A 14,558-nucleotide genomic window follows, 5' to 3' on the forward strand; every position below is an offset into this window, starting at 1 on the left:
CAGGACATATAAAGCCAAACATCAAGTTAATCATCATTCATCAAGCAATCAAGCAGTCATTTACATTGGTGGTGTGGCACAACCACACCACCAAAGATCCATAACCAGCAGCTACCAATATTTACAAGCAAGTGAAGCAAGCATGCGCGCTCGCTCGCGCGCGCACACACACACACACACACACACACACACACACACACACACACACACACACACACACACACACACACACACACACACACACACACACACACACACACACACACACACACACACACACACACACGGAGGAGAAGAAAACAGGCTGGCTAACTCCACAGTGAACAGATAGTTAAATAAAGCCATGTCTTACCTTAAGAAAATGACAAGAAAATATCCAATGTTATATTGAGGTGCCCAGAAGAAAGTGTTATTCCTTGGAGGCACAGAACACATCGTGTAATCCAGCCTCGTTGAGCAGCGCCGAAAACTTTAGTTCACGTATGGTAAATGTAAAAGCTATCCACATGTCCTATGGATGTCTGTAGTTAACCCCAGGTAGCATATTCCACTGTGAAACAACTGTTTAATTCTGTTATTTAGATAAATCTGCAGGTGTCATCATCTGCCGTTTGTTTTTCAGCTGTGCTGTCAGAGACGTTCAGACAGTCACTGTGATTGGTTGAGAAACCAGTAGTCCTATTACCTCCCGCCCCCCATTTGCTGTGATTGGTTTAGAAGTCATGCTATGGGTGCTTCAAAGGGTCAAAAAAGGCGAATTTGAGCTGTTCTTCTTCTTAATCATTATTGCGTGTTTATTATGATCAAAAAAATCAAAATGGCCGCCTGGCGGCCAGGGGGTGCACGTGCACCCTAGGACACCCCTTAAAATCGCCTATATCCTATCATAGACTCCTGTTTCCCTCAAAAATCCTAACAATACCCTAACATGTACTCTTTTCCCCATACTTAACATAACCTTTAGTGTAAATTCCTTCACCCCTAATTCCCTCAGCTGATTCCTCATTGTCTCCCTCTCTCTCCCATACCCCCTACAATCCATTATAACATGTTCGACTGACTCCTCTTCCTGACAAACCTCACATAATCCTGTCGGATGCTTCCCTATTATTTTCAATGTTTTATTTAGTCCACTATGCCCTAATCTTAATCTCGTCAATATAATTTCCTCTCTTCTTTGTCCACTTCCAACCCTATTTACTTTAACACACTTTTGGACATCATATAAATGTCTCCCTTTCTCCTCACTATCCCACCTTTCTTGCCACAATTGATTTATCCTTTCCCACACTACACTCTTAACCTCTGCTTTACTTATACTAACATGCATTTCTATTGACTCCTTCACTAACGCTTTCTTAGCCATCTCATCTGCTTCCTCATTCCCCTTCACCCCTACATGTGCTGGCACCCAAAGAAATTTGGTCTTGCCACCCTGCTTTTCTATTCTTGTGATCGACTGCAGAACTTCATAAAGCAGCCCTTGACGACTGCTTGAATGGAATGACCTTATACTAGCCAGGACTGAAGCTGAATCTGAACATACCACTACCTTTTCAACTCTTTCTCTCTCCACCCACTTTAATGCTACCAGCACCCCCAGCATCTCCACAGTGTACACCCCTAAGTTATCCGATGTTCGCCTATTAATACAAATTCTTTTATCAGGAACTACCACCCCAAATCCTGTCACTCCTGTCTCGGGTTGTTTTGCACCATCTGTATATATTTGTACACACTCGCTATACTCATTACTTAAATGATTACTACAAGCACTAACCAAGTCTACCCCCTCACTCCTCTTAAGTTCCATCAAGTACCAATCCACCTCTGGCCACACCATCCTCCAAGGCGGCATCGCCGGGTACACCACTGTTGGGCTCACTTTCCTTCCAAACACTCCAAACTCTTTTGCTATATCATTTCCCACCCTACCAAAATGGTCCCTTTTGAACTTTCCATAATCCCAGCATTCCTGCAATACTATTTTTGTAGGATGGGAATCACTATGACCTTGCAAGTTAGCCCAATAATTTGCCTGTAGCTGTTTTCTTCTCATTAACAGAGGCATCTCTCCCAATTCCACTTGTACAGCAGACACTGGAGATGATTTAAAAGCCCCACTACATACCCTTAACGCCTTAGCCTGAATCACATCCAGCTTCTTTAACAAAGAAACAGCTGCTGACCCATATACAATGCTACCATAATCTATTATGGCTTTGATCATTGCCACATAAATGGTCTTTAATGCAGAGCAACTTGCCCCCAATTCCCTACCACTCAGACATCTCATCACATTAATAACTTTCTTGCACTTATCTTCAACTTTCTTAATATGGTCTGCCCATGTTAATCTAGAGTCAAAATGCACCCCCAAATATTTAAATGTACCCACTCTTTCCAAACCTTTCCCATACATCCTTAATTGCATCCCTTCCTCAATTCTTTTCCTGGTGAAAAATACTGTTTGCGTCTTTTCCACAGAAAATCTACATCCCCAGTCATACCCCCATTCTGTCACTTCATCAATTGCTTTCTGTACTTTACCTATTATATGATTAATATTCCTTCCTCTTTTCCACAATGCCCCATCGTCTGCAAACAGTGACCTGCCAATATCTGCTGGTAACTTAGAAAATACATCATTTATCATCAAAATAAACAATAACGGACTAATTACACTACCTTGAGGAGTGCCATTCCCCACCATATATTTCCCTGACAAATCTGACCCTATCCGAACCTGTAATTTCCTATCAAACAAAAAATCCTTAATCCAATTAAAAACCCTACCCCCAACACCCATATTATATAACTTAATTAACAAGCCTTCTTTCCACATCATATCATAAGCCTTTTCAATATCCAAAAACACTACCACTACAGATTCTCTATTTGCCTGAGCTTTCCTTATCTCTGTTTCAAGTCTTACAACTGCATCCATAGTATTTCTACCTTTCCTGAAACCACTTTGGCAACTAGTCAACATGCCTCTCTTCTCAAGTTCATATGTTAGTCTATCTGTTATCATCCTCTCCATTACTTTACACAGATTGGATGTTAAAGCTATTGGCCTATAACTAGAAGGTTTGCACGGGTCCTTTCCCGGTTTCCTAATCGGAATCACCACAGATTCCTTCCAAATATTTGGCAACCTTCCCTCTCCCCATACTCTATTGTATAATTCTAACAGTTTACCCAATCCTCCTTCTCCTAAATTCTTTAACATATAACTCACCTGATCTCCCCCCGGCGCTGTGGGTTTAGCTTTCTTTATTGCTCTCACTAACTCTGCCATAGTGAAACTGTCATCCATGGCCTCCCCTGACCCTTCCCTCCTCTCTAACACACCTGGATACTGGCTCACAGTCACTACTCTTCTTCTTCTCCCTTCCTCTGACAAATTATCCTCACTATGCACTTTTGCAAATGCTTTTGCCATTAATTCAGCCTTATCTTTATCACAAACTGCTGTTTGCTCCTCTAATGTAATGACTGGGTAGTCCCACTCCCTTCTATCACCCCCCATCTTCCTAATCATTCCCTAGCCTTACATTAAGACGCACCGGTAGTTGCTTCTGCTTTGCTGACGTCTATGGCTACCGGAGCGTCTTACCGTCTTTGAATACACTACCACTGCAGGCTCCACTAAATCTCATCTAGTTGCTCGACACATGCACTAATGAAAAATATAAGACTACGCCAGAGTTCTCATATCGCTTACCGACTCTGGCGGAAACTGTTCACAATGTAATAGTCCGTTGTTTTCAATAAAAATGCTTTTTACCAAGTCTATGTCCGAGTGCCTTTTCTCTCCGCTCTGTTTTTCATCATGGCTTCCTGCATTTCTTCTTTGAAAACAATGCTGTTGCAGCTGCGCAACAGCGCCCCTTTGGTGGCCGGGAGGTACTATTGCTCAATTCAAATGAGCAATAGTACCTCCCGGCCATCAAACTGGCGCTGTTGCGCATGCGCAAAAGAAGAAATGCAGGAAAAACAGAGCGGCACTCGGACATAGACTTGGTAAAAAGCATTTTTATTGAAAACAACGGACTATTACATTGTGAACAGTTTCCGCCAGAGTCGGTAAGCGATATGAGAACTCTGGCGTAGTCTTATATTTTTCATTAGTGCATGTGTCGAGCAACTAGATGAGATTTAGTGGAGCCTGCAGTGGTAGTGTATTCAAAGACGGTAAGACGCTCCGGTAGCCATAGACGTCAGCAAAGCAGAAGCAACTACCGGTGCCCATTCCCCACACTTCTCCCACTGGTGTTGTTCTCCCTATATCGCTACAAAAGGTTCTCCAACTTTCCCTCTTTACTCGTCTAATTACTCTTCTTACTATTGCCTGTGCTCTCTTATACTCTATCAAACTATGTAAAGTATGGTTTCTTTTAACTTGCTTAAATGCTTTGTTCCTGGCTTTTACAGCCTGAGAACACTCTTCAGTCCACCATGGGACTAATTTCCTATTTCTCCTACTTTTCCTCTTTGGTATCGCTTGACTTGCCGCTGCAATAATTGCTGATGTAACATTGCTATTTATTGTATCTACATCCCCACTTATGTCAACTGACTCCATTATTTCCTCACTTACCTTCTTGAAATCTCCCCACTTTGCTTTACTATAAACCCACTTCAGAATCCCATCACCTGCATTCACCTCCACTTTCCCTCCCACTGAACACAATACTAAATAATGGTCACTGCCTAACGTTGATCTCTTCAATACTTCGTTCCCACTTACTAATTCCTGCCAAATTAACTGATACAAGAGTTAGATCTAAAGCTGACTCATTACCTGTTCTTACATCTACTCGTGTCCCCCTCCCATCATTCAAACAAACAAGTTCCCTCTCATCCATTAACTCCTCAATAACTTTACCATTTGTATCTGTGTGCGCCCCTCCCCACAAAGTGTTATGGGCATTAAAGTCTCCACACCAAACTATCTTATGTCTATCTGTACCCTTTATCCTAACTAACCTATCTATCTCTAATTTTTTACATGGATTATAGTAATTTATAATAACAACTTCCTCCCCCTTCTCCCACACTTCCACAACTATATACTCCTGTTCTATTCCCTTTTCTAGTACCCTATATGCAATATTTTGTTTAATAAATATTGCACACCCTCCACTAGTCCCTTCCTCATCCCTCCTATCTCTTCTTATTACTACATACCCATATACCACAAAATCTAATGTTGGTTTCAAGAAGGTCTCTTGTATACATATTACGTCAGGCTTTTCTTTCATTTCTCTTAAATAGTGCTTGAACTCTTGCCCATTTGCCACAATGCTTCTAGCATTCCACTGGATTATGATCACCATGATTATGAGGTTTCCTTGCTTGGTCCTGGCTACTACTCTGCCTATTAATATCAGCCTCTATTTCCTCCCATTTTAGCCCTTCCATGCCAAAATGATCTTCTGCCATCTTTACTATTAACTGAATACTAGTGGTCCTGGACGTGGAACTACGTGTGGAATTAATTGCTGCAGCAATAAATACCACCAATTGCTTTTTATCTACCCACACTTTATCTGTACTTGGCTGCTCTACTTCCACCTCCCTTGGCGGTCGTCTGGCGCCTCCCCAGGCTGGGACTGGTAGTGGAATTCCTCCTCCTACCGCTCCCTGTATCCTATTGCCTTCCCTCTTTCTAACCACCTTCACTGCTTCTGCATACGACAGTTTATCCAACACTTTAATCTTCTGCACTTCCATCTCCTTTTTCATTGTTACACAACCTCCAAAAGTGACACTGTGCTCCCCCCCGCAACTACAACACTTTGGTTTGATTCCTTCTGGACATTCTCCATATTCATGATCGCCAGTACACCTAGCGCACCTCCTCCTTTCCTTACAAAACTTTGCAATATGCCCGAAAGTTTGACATTTATAACACCTCATCGGCTTAGGTATATACGCCCTTACAAAGAAAGACATGAAACCCCAAAACACTCTATCTGGTATTTTGGTACCTTCAAACTCCACCAACACAGTTTCACTCATTTTCTTTTCTTGTCCCTTCGTCATTCTCTTAATACTTACAATTTCTATCCCTCTGGCCTCTATGTTCTCCTTGAGCTCCTGCTCCCCAACCTCCACATCAATTCCTGTTATTACTCCTTTACATCTTTTATGTCTCTTCCCTCCAACTTGCACCACCCTCAACACTTTACTATTTCCAACCATTGTCAATTGCTTTGCTAGGGCCATCTGAATCACATCTGAACAACCTATCAGCAGGTTTCCGTCTCTTAAGACTCTGGCAAACTTTAAATCGCCGCATTTCCCTGACAAATCTTTTGTAAGTTTAATCGGGTTTAATTTCCCCACTCCTCCCTGCTCCACAAACCGAACTACTAAATTGAGCGAATCCTTTTCCTCACTTCCCTCATCCTCACTTGACTCACTAACACTTCCCATCTCTTCTACTGAATCATTGCTTGTTGAGCTCACTGTTCTGGACCTTTTTACCTTGCCATCTCTCCCCTGATTCTCATCTCCCTTACTTTCCTCCCCGCCATCACTTCCCCTATCCTTATTTTGTCCTTTATCTCCTGCCCCCCCCCCCCCCCCCCTATTATCCTTGCGTCTTTCTTTAGCTGTTTTACCTGTCATCACTGCTATCCAGTAAATCTATCAACTAACTAATTAGAAAAGAAGAAAAGAAATAAAAGAAAATAAAAGAAAAAGAACTGAACCGGGCACCGTTCCGGGACCTATATAGGTCGTCGGTCGGCACCCTTACACTAACTTTATCCCTCTAACCGTGAATCCCTATTCTATACTTATATATCTAAACAGTCACACCAGTGTCAATCCACAAAAACAACTTTTTACTTTCCGCGCCAAACAATTCAGAAGTTCTCTCAGTCAGTCTCTCCCACCGCCGCTCCGCCCTGTCTCCGTGTCACCTCCTCTCTCTCCAAGCTCACGCGGGAACAGGAGCTGTATTCTAAAGCGGGAGGCGGATTAGAAAGGTTCATAGTGGCAATAATGTCACGTGCACGCTGCTCTGTCCCAGGTGGGCTTTGAATTCCTCTTCAAACCTTTATTGAACACAGAAACTAACATTCCCAAAAAATAAAACGTTTTTTAATAATGAAAAGTAACTTTTAATAATAAATAACTGTATTGCATTCATTCTTATTGCCGAAAATGAATCTTCAATATTCAACACTGGAAAATAATAAGAAAACGTTTATTAATAATGAAAAATAACGTAATAATAAATATTAGCGGCGATACCCCCCGGTGGTCCGCGAGAGACCCCAGTGTGAGTCAGCCGTCCTGCGGGGGTTTCTCGCCACCAACCACGGGGTGACCGCAGTGGAGGTCTGTGAGTGGTGGTCTCCCGGTGGAGGGTCGACGGATCCCCGCACGGTAGCCGTGAGTCAGCCGCCGACTCACGGCTACCGTGTCGACCCTCCACCGGGAGACCCGATGGTCACCTCGCCTCGCCGATGACCGTCGCCTCGCCGGCGGCGGCTGACTCACGGATCCCCGCACGGTAGCCGTGAGCCAGCCGCCCTGCGGCGGCTGACTCACGGCTACCGTGTCGACCCGATGGTCACCTCGTCTCGCCGATGACCGTCGCCTCGCCTCGCCGGCGGCGGCTGACTCACGGCTACCGTGTCGACCCTCCACCGGGAGACCCGATGGTCACCTCGCCTCGCCGATGACCGTCGCCTCGCCGGCGGCAGCTGACACGGCTACCGTGTCGACCCTCCACCGGGAGACCCGATGGTCACCTCGCCTCGCCGATGACCGTCACCTCGCCTCGCCGGCGGCGGCTGACTCACGGATCCCTGCACGGTAGCCGTGAGTCAGCCGCCCTGCGGCGGCTGATTCACGGCTACCGTGTCGACCCTCCACCGGGAGACCCGATGGTCACCTCGCCGATGACCGTCACCTCGCCTCGCCGGTGACGGTCAACGGCTCCGTGTTCAGTGGCGGGGTCTCGCCGCTGACCACCGGGGTGTCTCTCACCGCTGATATTTATTATTAAAAGAAACTTACTATATTATTAATATGTAAGCAATTTACCCCGAGTGAGAGGACATTATGCTCTGATAATGTCCTGTGTTAGGGTGTTATCGGACGAGGCGAAGCCGAGTCCGATAACACCCTAACACAGGACATTATCAGAGCATAATGTCCGACCCCGAGTGGTAAATAGCTTTTCTACCACTTTTTCCCTTATACATGAAAGAAAACACATAGTTGTAACTTGCAAGGATCTTAAGTTACAATCATTATTGCCTATAAAACTTCCGCGAGACAGCAGATAGTTCCACCAACAACATCTTCTACTCACCAACAGATGGCGCCAACTCCATACTAATCCATGCGTCTAGCTTACAGCTAAGCTAACGTCAGTTAAAAGCACCGTTCCGGCCGTAAATAGAGGCTGTTCGCTTCCAGAAAGGCATAGGTTCAGAGAAAAGGGGCTTTAAAGTTGGCGGATTGCATTGGATCCAAATAAATCGGCGACGATAGTACGCACGTTAGTAAACATAGGACCGCTGCGACCTTCATTTGTTGGTTGGGGGAAAGGTGTTCCGACTACCTCCTGAAGTCCCCGGATGTACACTGAGGCGCATTGATCTCCTCACACAACTTTGCGGCAGTTGTCCTCTCATAACCTCCGGAATTTAGCCAATCAGAATCCAGTATTTGAACACGTGACTCGAAAAAGTGGTAGAAAGATACTATTTACTGTATTATTATTATTACTATATTAAAATAAACTATTTACTATATTATTAATATAGTAAATAGTTTCTTTTAATAATATTCTTAAAGAAACGTGTTATTTTCCTGTGTTCAATAAGAATTAATAATCCATGTCGTTGTAGTATTCTACAAAACGACTGGGCACCGGTGGCTGTGTTGGGTGGCGAAAACAGCCGATCTACAAGCCCACAAGCGAGCACAAAAGGCAGAGCGAGTGGATCTGTCTCAGTTTCAAAAATGGACACCTCCAAGGCCCGCCTCCTCCATGATTCTATTGGATACTATGAACCTTTCTAATCCGCCTCCAGCTCCTCCAATGCCCGCCTCCTCCAAGGCCCGCCTCCTACTGGGTTTCCGCGTACTGCAATCGGACCCGTCTCATACAAATCGCGAAATAGTGATGGTGCATTCAAGACGCCTCGGAAAACACAGGATAGAATAAAATACTACATGAAATACCGATGCAATCGTGAAATGTGACACTCCGCGAGGCTAGGCAGGCTGTGGTTCTTGCATTCAGTAAACATTGTTGGTTGATACCATCAAAGGAATTGGTGTTAAACTCTTCTTTGAAAGGCAATGTTTAGCATTAATTATTATTATTAGCCTACTTTATTTGGTTATCATCTATTTTGATTATCATCTATTTTGTTTATTTTGATTGGCATCAAATTGATTAGTTAAATTCAATGTTTTACCCCTAAAACACATCAACAATCTTCCCTCAATCAATGAGTACATTGCAATGATCACAAATTGCCAGGTGTGATACTGTGATTACAATTACCTCCCACCAACTTCAATGCAAGAATTGATATGATGGTGTTTATTTGCATTAGATCATCATTGGAATAAGAACTGAAAATAAAAATAAGCATAGAATTCGTTTTAAACATGTATCAAATGCATTTTATTGCTAAAGGGATCTTTACAAAAAGTGAACTGTAAACATGGATGTATGAATTGCAAAGGTAATTTCTCCAAAGACTCCTCTATTCACTGTCAATCATACTGTCAGATGTCACCAGTGGGTGTTACCACAGCTACCAATTTCACCGACTCAAGGACACATGTTCGAGATGTGCAAAAATGTGCAAGGTGCCAATCATTGCAGCAACTATCTTTAATGTCTTAGCGCATATTCAAGTGATTACTATTCCATTAATTGAATAATCGAATACGATTTTTTGTCTCCACCAGGAGAGTATCTTTTCACCCCTGTCCGTGTGTCCAATTAGTTTGTGTCTCCAGCGCCTGGTTGGCCCAGTCGCAGCCAAACTTTGCGCACACACACACACACTCCCTGGATGCAATTTCAGAACCTCTGCCCTACATTTCTCACATGGCCCTGTTCTAGCGCCACCATGAGGCCGATGTTTGCAAAGCACATTTCTGTTCACTACTCCTACAGATTCTGTCCACAAATCATGCAAATTGGTAGACTGCATCTCTACAGTCATGTGATTAACATGGATCTGTCCAATTTTCCATATTCCATCCTGATTGGCTACAATTCGATTCCAAAGTTTAAAGTATTGCTCCGTTTTGAACAAAATGCCTCAATTCATGAACACGGCATACAATCTTGGTGAAATTCGGAGACCTGTACTTAAAATTATATTAACTTTATTGTATCTAATATTTTCTTATAATTTACTAAATATTACCTGATGAAGGTCTAATAGACAGAAAGGTAGTTATATTCCATCAAGCCTTTTCTTCTTGCATTTGAAGACAGTCACTGTGTAGGATATATTTATTTTTCCCCCCCTTTTATAATTTAGGCGATGCCCTGTGGGATTGTAGATTTTCAGGGGGAAAATAAATGTATAAATAACATCCCCACAATATTTTGACAAGGTAACTTCACAATCCCTTTACTATCATTATAGTAGTAGTAGTATTGTAATCCTGCTTTGTCCCAATGTGAGTTTTCAAATTCCACTTTTGAGTGAACGCTCAAAAGTTAAAACATTCAAAAGAGTGAATGAACATGAAGTCTTTTCAGTTTACCTGCGGAGGGGAAGACTTTGTGCAGTGAGTGCAACTGTAAGGTTTTTACCCAGTGTGTGTGTCCTCATGAGAACAGTAAGGTAACCATTGGCAACGAACCCCTTCCCACACAGCTTGCATGTGTGCAGCCTTTCACCAGTGTGGTTTCTGGTGGGCTTTATCAGCTCTCCAGATGATATTTATTTCCCAGGCCAGCACGCTGCCTCACACATACAGTAGGTGCCGCTTGACACCGCAGTTATGGTTGCTGCTCTGAGAAATCATTCTATACCGGTATGTCCTTTTTACATGTCCGCATGTGCACTGTCCGATTGAAGCTTTGTGTGAACCCCTTGCCACATTTAGAACACTCATAAGGTTTTTTGTCTGAGTGAATAAACTTGTGTCTTTTCAGTCTATTTGCGGAGCGGAAGGCTTTGGGGCAGTGAGTACAACTGTAAGGTTTTTCCCCAGTGTGAATCCTCATGTGAACAGTAAGCTCGCTACTGGAAACAAACCTCTTCCCACACAGCTTGCACATGTGCGGTCTTTCACCAGTGTGCCATTTTGTGTGCTTCCAGAGGTCTCCATTTGTCAAAAACGCCTTCCCGCACTCTGTGCACAAGTAGTTCTTTTCTCCTTTGTGCATGAGCATGTGTCTGATGTGAGTGTGCTGCTGGATCGACTTCTTCCCGCAGATGTGACACGTAAAACGATGTTCACCAGTGTGCGTGCGCATGTGTTCCTTCAGATGCGCCATCTGCATGAACCCACGCCCGCAGTACGAGCATGTGAAGGGCCGCTCGCCTGTGTGCAAGCGCTGGTGCGCGATCAGACCTTTTTTAGACGCGTAGCGCTTTTCACAATGGTCGCAGTGGAAGGGCATTGTGTGGATTCCCATGTGACGCTTCAGAAGATAACATTGGGTAAACTCAAGGCCACAGTAGCTGCACCTGTGGATTGGTCTCTTGTTGCTCTTCATGGCTGTGGTGTCAGAGTGAGGCAGATTGTCGTGGTTGGTGGTGTGCTCCTGTCTGATGTGTTGCAGAACGACGTCTTCTTGGCTGTGAGAGGACGAGCGCTGAGGGCATGCGTGCAACCCTGGTTCTGTGTAGAGATCAACACCTGTAAAGACATTGCGTGAAAAATAACTGATTTTGACATGTGGTAGGAATCAAGTGTTATACTGTAGTGTGTTCACACTGGGAGCTACAAAGTTACAGTTAGCCTTCATTTTCAGTGGAAACCAAGCCATGAAGAAACGAAGCCTGACATGTGTAGTTGCTGCAATATCTATACGCTATAATCCAAGCTGAGCAACAAAGCTAACAAAATGTAATGGAGTTGATTTCACGACAGGATGTGATATGTTGTTACCCAACATTAGTTTTGGTGCAATATGCATCACTATCAGTTTATATCGGAAACGAAAATTAAGAGTTGGACAATTCAGAAAATTGGATATTGGCCAAAAAAGTCTATATTGGATATCTCTAACTCACTTCATACAATTCCTGCTTATAAAGGGGGAAAACTGATTATTTCCATCAGGCAGTTCTGTGTTCTATCTTATTTTTCTCACTCGTCAAACTTGTGCTTGATGTCAGCGAGCTTCACCGGTTCAAATATATAATTAATAATGCCTTTCTTCAAATTATGTATAATAAAGTGTTTGATATGAAGGTGTTTGATATGATTAATCCTGGGCGCTAAACTCCCTCTGCCAACCTGGGGAGAGCAATGGACTGACTAGGGATGTCCCGATACCACTTTTTTGCTGACCGAGTACAAGTACGAGTACTTCATTTTGAGCACTCGCCGATACCGAGTACCGATACGAGTACAATTAATAATACAAAATGTCTTTAAATTACGTTTTTTTTTTCTTCTTTTTTTTATCAGATGTTCCTCACTTTCTGGCTGTATATAACACATTAAATTGCATTGCTTTCCCAGAACATGGCACAACTATTTCACTTTTTTTTTCAGGTTTAGCCCATGGAAATTCCTGTACTGTGCATGATCTTCTAGATCTGCTATGCTCAAACATTTTGTATTTTTACTTTTGATACTTTAAGAGAGAGAGAGAAAGGCGAAGTGGCGGAACACACAGGGTACTCGGGCGCTTTGTGAGCAGTATCGGACGAGTACCGATACCGCAAAATAGGCCGGTATCGGGGCGAGTACCGATACCACGAGTACCGATACCGCATCCCTAGGACTGACATCATGCTTCCTTCAATGCATGAGGAGTTCAAGCCGCTTCTTACCACCTGACAGGGAGTAGTTTCACCCGGTTGGACGTAGTGCGTGGAAGGAACGCATTCTAGCGAATTACAACTAGATTCTGCCAAGTGCCACCCTGCCTGCGTTTGATTGGCTGAATGTCTTGCATGCAGCAGCCCAACCCACTAGCCTCTTTGAGTGGCAGTCGGTCACAAAAGCAGTCCCCACAACAATAATAGAATAGTAAATATTATTAACTTCTAAAGGCGCTGAGTCAGCTCAAGCGACCTTCGCGAAACACTCGATTACACAATACACGGCGATTCTGCGACTCGCTCACTTTAGCTCACTCGGTGGTGTCTCACGCAGCTAAAGGTCACTTGAGACAGCGTGCCTTCATCATGGTCAATAACTACATTTATGACTGGCCAGGGGGAGGCAGTATAGAGGATTACTGCTTATTTTTAGTCAGGGTACTACTCCAGGGGATATGGCACATGGTCAACCCTATGGGCACTGATGACATGGAGGAGAGAACACACCCCCAGCACCCACAGCGGGAACGAACGCAGGGCCTTCTAGCTGTGAGGCGACAGCACTAACGACTGTGCCACAGTTACCTTCATGATGCTGACTGTGTCCAGCCTGAACGGGCAAGGAGCTCACTGATGGAGAGAGATGCTGTTCCTAGAGAATGGAGACAGGTGGTAGAGGGAGATTTCAAACTCACTGAATTATCCTTATTATTCAAACAAATACATTCTCATTATTGATATTTTTTAATGCCACTGCCAAGACCTAGGTCCAAGGCCAAGAGAATGCCATGCAGATTTCCTTGATATGTTTGGAAACCTAATGCCCGAAAACGTAAAGCTTAATCCATGAAAGCAATTTCTTCATTCTGAATAACTGATTATTACTGTATACAGATACGGTAGGTTGACTCCTAGGAGGACATATTCTGCCAATTATCAAAGATTAATCAGAATATGATACTTACCATGTCATCATTATTTGGATCATTCGTCACAGCAGGTCGGTGAGAAATGTATGAGTTCAACCACTCCAGGCGTTGGATGATTGACAGATCACCTCTACTCCGCTTCTCCAGAACTTTGTTATGGGCTTTCACGAAACCATCGCGCATGGCCTTCCATTTGTCTCGACACTTTTTTGCACTTAATTCTAAAGTGCTGGAGATCTCATCCCAGCTGTTCTGGCGAACATCTTTGTAGCTGTACAGTGGCGATGTAACATCATACAGATGTGCATGTTTCCTGACCAACTCGCTGAGCATATCTTCAAAACGTCTTGGGTTGTTTCTCTTAGAACCTGCAAATGATAAAGTTGAAGTGGATTGACGTTTTGGTTTGGTGTGGTTTTCTCTTTACAGTCTGTTTGTTGTTTGTGCTTTTTCCTTTTACTTCTCCTTTTTTTGCCTTTCTGCCTTTATTGATAGTATTACTGTGATGACAAGAAAGAGGTAGAGACTGACATGCAGCAAAGGTAATCGCGCGCGCGCGCGCGCGCGCGCTCACACGCTCACACACACACACACACACACACACACACACACACACACA

The 14,558-nt window shown here is 43.7% G+C and overlaps 1 protein-coding gene across 1 annotated transcript in view; it reads right to left on the minus strand.

Moving 5' to 3' along the window:
• Positions 1 to 14,272, minus strand: part of LOC308308444 (uncharacterized protein) — a gene marked incomplete at its 5' end in the record, with an annotated part of 55,073 nt that extends 40,801 nt beyond the window's left edge. The window contains 2 exons of the mRNA XM_080753860.1: positions 13,596 to 13,662; positions 13,976 to 14,272. Of these exons, the coding sequence (XP_080609986.1) occupies positions 13,596 to 13,662; positions 13,976 to 14,272 (364 nt within the window). The remainder of the gene's footprint in view (positions 1 to 13,595; positions 13,663 to 13,975) is intronic.
• Positions 14,273 to 14,558: the final 286 nt, after the last annotated feature.

This window comes from Nannobrachium achirus (assembly GCF_963921795.1).
Source record: "Nannobrachium achirus genome assembly, chromosome: 23".
Lineage (NCBI taxonomy): Eukaryota > Metazoa > Chordata > Actinopteri > Myctophiformes > Myctophidae > Nannobrachium > Nannobrachium achirus.